This window comes from Austrofundulus limnaeus, unplaced genomic scaffold (assembly GCF_001266775.1).
Source record: "Austrofundulus limnaeus strain Quisiro unplaced genomic scaffold, Austrofundulus_limnaeus-1.0 Scaffold484, whole genome shotgun sequence".
NCBI lineage: Eukaryota > Metazoa > Chordata > Actinopteri > Cyprinodontiformes > Rivulidae > Austrofundulus > Austrofundulus limnaeus.
This window is the reverse complement of record NW_013952886.1, coordinates 186,827-196,629: the sequence shown is the minus strand read 5'-3', so window position 1 is coordinate 196,629 and position 9,803 is coordinate 186,827. Positions and strand designations below refer to the sequence as shown.

Genomic DNA, 9,803 nt, shown 5'->3' with positions numbered 1-9,803 from the left:
CACACACACACACACACACACACACACACACACACACACACACACACACACACAGGTTCAGCTTGTGAGCCACACCCTCTGAGCTCCTCCCCCTGGTCTCCACCTTTGTTCCTGGTGGCCTGGGTCCACAGGATGCGGGCGATGTCACTCGTCCAGGTGTGTTTGACGTCTGCCGCCGCGGCCTGAAGGATGTAGGTCTGGTTCTTGGACGTCCTCCTCCTGAACCAGATCTCGAACCGGAGCCCGCTGTCCCCCGTCGACTCTGTCAGACCCACGTCGGCGGTCTGAAAGAGGACACGGAGCGTTCAGGGCCCGAGCTCTTTGTGGGCGGAGCCACCGGGCGGCGCTCGCTCACCTTGAAGGAGTGCTTGTAGATGAAGACGTCCAGCCCCCCCTCCACCTTCTTGGGTTTACTGAAGAGGATGAGCTCCTCGAACAGGAAGACGTGGCGCTGACATTTCCTCCTGCCGCTCAGAACCGTGAACTCATCCTGACGGATCAGCTGACCCTGCTCCTTCAGGTTCACCTGCAACGTTTTAGTTTGGGTTAACGAGGTCGTCAGTGGGATTATAATACAGATTATATTCACAAATACCAGAGAGGAGTTATTATCATTACAACAACAAACCAGAGAGTGCTTTATTTAATTAATAATTAATGTTCTGATTGTTTTAGTGTTTGTTCGGTCCAACAGACACCTGAATGCCACAGCTGCTTTATTATTAATTATTAAATAGTTTATTTCATTTGGAGTACACAAAAAATACAAATAAAGTAAATTAAAAAAGACAAGAACAACAAATGAAAAGGAGCAGAAAGAAATTAATCTTATAACATCTGTATAACATCTGCCCCCACTTAAAACATAACTTCAATAATAAAATCAATCAAAATTAATACTCAAATTTATACTCAACCAAGGTTTTGTTCATATTTAGACTTTTTTTCATTAATTTTTTAAGAGAATAATTTTTTTAAAGAGAAATAAAGAGAAATTGTTTAAAAGAGAAATTAAGAGAATAATTGTTTGACAGGAAGGAGGTGCATTTCTCTTTAAAATTTGTTCTCATGTTTGGTTTAAGGAACATTTTAAATCCTTTTAAATTATAAACGCCATCTCTTTTATAAAAAAAACTACTGTATGTTACTTTTATGTTAATTTTAGATGATGACAGAAAAGAAACTGAGTAATGAGGAAAATGTAGGTTTATTGTATAATAAAAAAAGATGCACTGATACAGAGTACTGATAGAAGTACTCATCAGATGAGAAAACTTAAAAAAAAAACAGTAAAATAAAGGAAAAAAAGAAAAATGTTTTATTTTTAGCTTGGGTGCAGTTTCTGTAGGATTTTCCCTCTTTGTTTGTTTTAAAATATATATTTTTACAGACATGCTCGTGTATTTCATGTTTTCATGTAGATCTGATATAAATCAGCCTTTAAAACCCCAGGTGTGAAGCCTGCAGTAATCGGCCTCTGCCTGCTGGGGGCGCCTGTGAGCTGATGGTGCGATTCTTCTGCAGCTATTTATTTTTCTTTTTTTTTTTTTTGTTGAACCAAAATAAAAGAACCAGAAAAAGAGGAGCTCTGGGAGCGTGTTTGTCTCTGACTGATACGATATTTCTTTTATTTAATATTTTAATAATTTTTTTTGCGTTGAACTCCAGAGAAGTGAACAGATTTTTAACCTGCAGATGATCTGTGATCAGCAGAGCTCACAAACTTTAAGATAAATACTTTTAATATGAAATTGATTTGAACAAAAGGAGCTCTGAACTGAAGACTCGTGTCTTTAAATCTCGACAGACTGAGTTTTAGTTGTAAAGATAAAATAAACAGAAATAAAAGTTTGTAAATCCCACCATATTGTTTTCTGACTACACACAAAACTTTATTCATATATTTTTAACAGTTGCTCAAATCAGTGCTACAAATTACAACGGTGCATTAGGGTCACTTTAAATTAAAAAAAAATGAGCAAATCTCCACCAAATAATTCAGAAATTTTGAGACAAATTTCAGAAATTGGTGAGAAAAAAACAAGAAATTCTCTTATGTAGAAAAGTCGTTAATTTGCAAGAAAAAAACTTTTTTTTCTCTATAGAGAAAAATAATTTTTAAAACTTTATGCAGCCAAAGTCACTTTCCAGAACCTGTGGTGACACATCCTGTTTCTGTAACTGGATATTTCAAAATAAAAGCCTGTGAATAATTTGAAAATAATTTTTCTGTTAAGCACTTTGTGATGGTCGTGTCTAGAAATGTGTAACATAAATAAAGTTTATTACTTATTGCTTCAGTCACTAATTCTCTCACCTCTCCATCTGGCAAATTAAAATGCTCAATTAAAATAAATAAAAGTGCTAAAATCGCCCTGTATTGAAGTTTCACAAGTCAATATATGTTGAACAAATCACACGCTTGGTTTTAAATCTTCTGCAATCAGTGTAGAATAATCTGGTCCTGGTCTGAAGTCTCTTTGTGTTTTAGTTTTTAAATTAGAGCAGATTAAAGAGGCTCAAAGTGAAAACAGGTAGAATCGCCCTTTAGAGATTTTTCTTGTAAATTTCGGACTTTATAATGTCAACAAATATTTTCTTTAAATATCAAAAACTTCTGCCTTTAATCGTGGAAATTAGATTTTTTTTCTCGCTAATTTATGAGAATTTTCTTGTTTTTTCTTGTTTGTTCTTATTTGGTGGAGATTTGCTCCTTTTTTTAATTTGCAAAATGGCCCTGATACAGCACATTAACCTTAAATAATCTGTATTAACCTTAAATAATCTGTTTTAACCTTAAATAATCTGTTTTAACCTTAAATAATCTGTTTTAACCTTAAATAATCTGCCATAAACTTAAATAATCTGCCATAAACTTAAATAATCTGCCATCTTTTTGTTACTGAAAAATCAAGTTTAAAACAAACAAACAACACAACACAACTTACGTCACAGTCTCTGATGGCGTCCATGGCCAGCAGGTCGTTGCCGTGGCGAAGCTGGAACTTCACCATGTTGGTGGCGGCCTGCAGAGCGGTAAGCTCCGCCTCCTCTGCGGCGCCCACCTCCTTCATGAGATCCTTCAGGAGCAGAGCGTATTTACTCATCCTCTGGATGGGCTTCAGCAGGTAGGACGACAGGTCCATCTTATCCCCCAGCTCCAGCTGCTTCCTCTGCAACGAGCGGGGCGGGGGAGGGGGGCGGGGTCAGGAATATTCAAGGATTTTCAAGGATTTCAAGCACCTGTCTGAACCCTGAGGGTCAAAGGTCACAGCAGGAACGATCCACTTCTTACCCTGAAGAACGTGTGTCCATGGTTGGCCAGCAGGGCGTCAGATTTGGGTTTGTTCTTGCTGTACAGAGCGTAGAGACCAAACTGCTCCTCCTGCTCGACATGAACAACGTGTCACAGATAAACAAACAAACAAACAAACAACAGGTTAAATGTCAGATAAACGACATACATACTGGATTTATACTCCACTGAACCCACTACATTTTTTAAAATAAAACTGTCATGTTGGAATGGAAGTGATGCATTAGTTTTTTGTTGTTGTTGTTTTCTGCATACTGAAGTATTTATTTATTTATTTCAAGTCATATCAACATCATAATATTAAGCAGTGTTACCGCACTTCGCAGGGTTTCCTGATTTGCGCAGCCCTTTGATACCATTTTGCCCGACCCCACATAGGACCCTAAAAATCTTAAAAACTTGACGCTTGCAGTTTAGATTGTGTAGGTGGGTTTCTCAGATTAAACAACAACCAAACAAACTACATGAAACCTACGTGTCGCAGGAAGCTGTGCGGCACTCGCAGCGGGTGTTTCCAGCAGGCCTCCAGCTCCTTCAGGAAGAACTGGCTGTGGAAGTCCAGCAGCTTCTCCAGGTTTCCGAAGATGACGGAGCGTTTTCCTCTCAGGCCCTGCGGGAGGTCGGCCCGGTCCATCTCAGGGAAGTAGTGATGGATGATGTAACGCAGCGAGCGCACGTACTCGCGCTCCGTCGTCACCATTTCCTCCACGATGTGACACAGCCTGCTGCACACGGACAGATAAGATAAGATAAGATAAGATAAGATAAGATAAGATAAGATAAGAAATACGATATGATACAATACAATAAGATACAATAAGATAAGATAAGATATGAAAAGAAAAGAGATACGATACGATAAGATAAGATATGAAAAGAAAAGAGATACGATACGATACGATAGAAGAAATACGATACCATACAATTAGACATGATAAGATAAGATACGATACAAAAAGAAATACGATAAGATAAGATACGAAAAGAAATACGTTACGATAAGATACGAAAAGAAATACGATACAATTTACGATAAGATAAGATACGATACGATACGAAAAGAAAAGAGATACGATAGGATAGGTAAGATAAGATACGATAGATACGAAAAGAGATACGATACGATAAGATACGAAAAGAAATACGATACGATAAAATAAGATAAGATACGACAGATACGAAAAGAAATACGATACAATACGATACAATAAGATACGATACAATAAGATACGATAAGAAAAGATACGATACGAAAAGAAATACGATACAATATGATACGATAAGATATGATAAGTAAAGATATGATACGAAAAGAAATATGATACAATACGATACAATAAGATACGATACGAAAAGAAATACGATACGATAAGATACGATAAGAAAAGATACGATACGAAAAGAAAAGATACGATACGATAAGATACGAAAAAAAACACGATACGATATGATAAGATAAGATACGATACGAAAAGAGATACGATACGATAAGATACGAAAAGAAATACGATGTGATACAATAAGATAAGATAAGATACGATAGATACAAAAAGAAAAGAGATACGATATAAGATACAAAAAGAAAAGATAAGATACGATACGATGTGTTATGATACGATACGAAAAGAAATACAATAAGATACAATAAGAAAAACTGATACAAGAAGATATGATACAATGCGATACAATAAGAAAAGCTAAGATACGATGCGATACAATAAGAAAAGCTAAGATACGATGAGATACAATAAGGACTTTGTCATTGTTGCACTGAAAAGAACAGTGCGGTCCACAGACAATGAACAACAAAATAATTTTGCAGCTCCTGTAGTTCAAATAAATAAGAACATCAAAAAAGATAAAATAAAGAGGTAAAAATATGATAAAAAATGTAAAAAACAACTGGTGAGGACAGGTGACAGGTGGGAACGGTGATGTTGTAAAATGATACTTGAGTAAAAGTACAAGTATCTTACCAAAAAGTTACTTTGGTAAAAGTTAAAGTCTCCTTTAGGAATATTACTTGAGTAAAAGTCTTACAGTATGTGATATTTGTTGTAGTTAAGTATTAAAAGTCAAAGTACTGATTTAAAATGAGCAGTTATATTTTCTGTTAGGACATTTATTAGGAGGTGACCTCCCCAAAAACTGCAGAAATGACTGTTGTATTAAAAGAATGAATGGATGTTAAATTTAGGATGCACTAGTCCAGCTGTTTCAGTTTATATACATATATCAAGGCTGCACAAAGCTTTTCCCCAAAATGAAAATCTATCTGAGGGCTGCGGCCAAATGTAAGAATATAATTCATGAAATACAAATACTTCTTAAGTACAGTCCTTTTATTTTAATGATTCTGTCCTGCTGCAGTGTGACATGATTTGTTTGTGTACAAACTAATACACTATCAGAGTTTTATATATTTATACTTCTCATTCAACCACAGTTAAATTCACTCTATCTAGGAGGCTCAGTTTATATGGATAGTTTTTATTTTTTACAACAACAAGCTGCAATGAAAACAAGCAGAAATAAAAGTAACGACTTTATACTTCTTGTCTTTTTTATAAAATGCAAGAAGTAAAAAGTACGCTGAAAAATAATTACTCAAGTAAAGAACAGATACACAGAAATTCTACTTAAGTACAGTAACAAAGTATTTGTAYTTAGTTACTTTACAACTCTGGTAAAGATGATGATGATTACTTACCTTCCTCCTCTGGGGTGGGTGTCTGCTGCGGGGGTCCCGGGGGTCCGAGGACCGTGTGGTCTTTGACCGGTCCAGCTGTGGGTGGGGGTCCTGGGGCACAGGATCTGATCGGCCGCCTCCGTGCTGCTGACCTCCAGACCTCGGATGAACACGCCCGTGTTCCCCCTGCGAGGCGGCTCGCTGAGGACGCGGGGACCCGGGCTGTACCGCGACCCGTCGGGCGTGGAGGGGAGGTCGAAGCTCTGAGTCTTCCTCAGATGCTGCTGCCGCCTCCTGGAGGAGGGGGAGAAGCTGGGGGAGGAGAAGGGGGAGAAGCTGAAGAAGCTGGAGGAGGAGCTGAGGCGAGCGTGCCTGGGGGAGACGCCGTCCTTCCGCTCCGGGGACTCGTCGAATGAGGAGGAGCTTCGAAAAAGACGGCGGAGGAGCGGGGTGCGGTGGGAGGTGGGCGGGGAGGGAGAAAAGACAGACGATGAGCTGTCCTCCTCCTCTAGGGGACACGGGGAGTCCTCTTGGACGCTCCACAGTCCTGACAGAGACTTTCTGGAGGAGATGGAGCTTCTGCTGGTGGCAGAGTCAGAGCGGCGTCTGTGGGCGGAGTCTCGTGACCTAAGCACCGCCTCCATCTTCCTGTCAAACATTTTTCTGGTCTCCAGGCACTTGGCCCAGGTGAAGCTCCACTGACGAAGCCCTCGCTCGCCCTGTAGCTCGGCCGCCTCGGCTTTCATCTCCTGGAAACGAGCGTCTGTGATTGGTGGGCGTTTCTGCTGGAACTCCTCCAAGCTGTCAATCACAGCCTGGCATTTGTCTGGGAGCGTGCAGTCCTCCATGGAGATCCCAGCGAGGTGGCGCATTCCCTCCAACGCCCACCCATAGGCCTGCAGGCACAGAGAAACCGCAGGGTCACATGATGTCAATCATCTGGAAGCCCCGCCCTCTCTGCCGCTTCCTTTAAATAAAATCTGAATCCTGATCAGAAACAACACTAAAAAATAAACTTATTACATGTTTACCAAACAGCTGCTGCCCCCTGCTGGATGTTAGAAAGACTGCAGAGTTCATGTGCAAAAATCACAAAGTCCAAAAAAACAAAAACACTAAACCAGCTGCTGCAAACGTACAGATTAAACAAAAAACAAAAACACTTATAACAGATTAAAAAAAATACTGTGTATGATTCGTTCTTTGGTTTTTCTGTTTCAAAATTATTTGCAAAAAGACAACAACCACTTTGTTTTTTGTTTTTCAAACCTAAATATAAAAATGTAAAATCAATCCAACTAAAAATCTACAGTGTTTGATTTTTGCTTCAGCCATCTAAATCCAAAATACATCAATTAAAGTTTCATATCAATACATTTGTTTCAAAGGTAGCAATAAGAGAGCTGCACATGAACCTGATTCACCATAACTTTGAACATTAAAACGGTTTTATTCACAGTAAGATCATCAGATCTCAATAAGACAAACACATCCTGGTGAGAAGTGAAAACGTTACGCTCCGGGAGTTCACGACACGATTTCTGGTTTCACCAGAAGGTCTCAAACAGTGAACTAAAAAAATATATAGCTTGTCTTTTATTTTACAAATAAATAAAAAACAAAATAAAAAAACATACTTTATTTTTGCAATTGTCGTTTTTCTAATTTAGCTTTAAAACAAAACAAAAAAATGAAAAAAACATTTGATTGTCTGTTTGATTTTTTCCATTTTATTTTGAAACAAAAAACCAAAGAATGAACTTGTTCTGTAAATTTACACACAGTTTATATTTGAATTCTTTTGTATCTTAAATAAGTGTTTAAAGCCCTTTATTTACACAAACTGAAGCTATCAGGAGTCACTGTTTCCATCCAGTAAAAAACGTTGAAAATGATTCTGCATGTTTATGTCACTGTAAAAAATCAGACATTTTTCTTGGAGCATAACTTTAGAATTAGAGACTCTGACATGTTTTTATTCTCAGATTTATTTTATCCATTCAAGAAAACTAAATATAAACTTTTAAAGATTCTGCAGGAACCTGAACTTTAAACTGAACTGCTCAGGGGGTCCGACAACAGCTCAGGGTTTGGACATCCAGAAATATGTACTGAATTTTAAATAAAAAAATAATATCAAATTATCCTGACTTGAAACGTTTCTTATATTAAATAAAGTAATTTTCAGACTGAGTTGTATAAAACTGTCACAGATCTCAAAGTCTTAAAGTGGGTTCAAATATGCAGAATATGCAAAACAAAATGAGCTTTTTACAGTTTTATTTTCTTTAACATTTATTCTAGGAGTAATTATTGATTCAAAATATTAAAGGAAAACCTTAAATATATTAAACATATCATCTTTGCATTTTATATTTTAGATAATTAAATGTACTGCAGATTTACTGGACTAAAATATTATGAAATATATATTTTACTAAAACTAAAATATATTTTAGTTAAAAACAACTAAACTAAAATGTTCATATTTAACTGAATACTGGAAGTCCTACAGAAACAAAAGCTTCTTCTGAAAATCAGACATGACCCTGAAGGTTGGACGTGTCTTCCTCCATCAACTGTCCTGTCATCATCATCACAAAAATCACTGACCTGTGATGTCTGAATGTGAGGTTTCATGTTTTTATCAAGACAAAAATACTATTTCTTGATATTCCTGTGAGGACACAACTGGACATTAGACCACCCTTGTGAGGACATTTTTCTTGGTCCACACAAGAGAAAAACTCCATTTTTGGGTTAGGCTGTAGAAATTAATGGACGTCAAAGTAAGTTTAGGCTAAGATAGAGAAATCTTGAGTGTGTGTGTGTGTGTGTGTGTGTGTGTGCGTGTGTGCGTGTGTGCGTGTGTGCGTGTGTGCGTGTGTGTTAACTAGAGAGGTCTGATTGGTGTGTACAGTGACAGGACAACAACATATGGCATTGGGACGGGTCAGTGCTCTGCAGACCAATAAGGTCCTGATGTTTCCTGATGGCTGCTGCTGCTCGTTTCCCACGCACAAACACACGTGCACAAACACGTGCACACGCACAAGGAGCTCTCTCCACCTCCTTCAGGAACTCGGATGTCTTCAAGTGGATGTTTCCACTTTTGTGACCAGGGTGCAGCTCGCATGGATCAATACATCACTGACGGCCGTTTGACCATTCCTAAAGAGGGCGGAGCTTGCAGGAGGTCCATCAGGTCAACAAAGGAGGTGCTGAAACTCCTCCTGAGTGTTTCTCCCTCCAACTGGAGACCAATCAGTTCCTGATCAGATGTTGATCTGGTTTCCTGTGAGTGGTTCCACTATGAAGTGAGTGGATGAGGCAGAGGAGGAGGAGGAAGACTGGGCTCAGCAGGACGTCAGACTGAGGTCAGTCAAGCGAGGAGGAGGAACAGGAGGAGGAGGAGGAAAGTCAGTGCTTCTTTGTGTTGTTGGAAAGTTCCATTTAAAATGAGCAGCAGGAGTTTGTTTCTGTTTGATAAAAACATCTGAACAAACTCACACTGCAGAGGGTCCACAGTGGACCAATGAGTGGACCGTCTGCAGTGGACCAATAAGTGGACCAATGAGTGGACCAATAAGTGGACCAATGAGTGGACTAGGGCTGCCACGATTAGTCGATTAGTCGACGACTAATCGATTATTAAAATAATCGATGACTAATTTAATAATCGATTAATCGTTTTCTTTTTTTTTTTACTTTGTTTACTTTACTTTGTTTTTCTCTCCAAACTGCTTTGACACCTTCCACTGCCACATCTGCCTTTGACACACATGCACAGTAGTGGTA

The 9,803-nt window shown here is 38.5% G+C and overlaps 1 protein-coding gene across 1 annotated transcript in view; it reads right to left on the bottom strand.

The window, feature by feature from the left end:
• The window catches only part of plekhg4 (pleckstrin homology domain containing, family G (with RhoGef domain) member 4), a gene marked incomplete in the record, with an annotated part of 75,070 nt that overhangs the window by 3,506 nt on the left and 61,761 nt on the right, over positions 1–9,803 (bottom strand). The window contains 6 exon segments of the mRNA XM_014025558.1: positions 104–284; positions 356–526; positions 2,949–3,173; positions 3,296–3,385; positions 3,792–4,041; positions 6,027–6,901. Coding sequence (XP_013881012.1) covers positions 104–284; positions 356–526; positions 2,949–3,173; positions 3,296–3,385; positions 3,792–4,041; positions 6,027–6,901 — 1,792 coding nt within the window.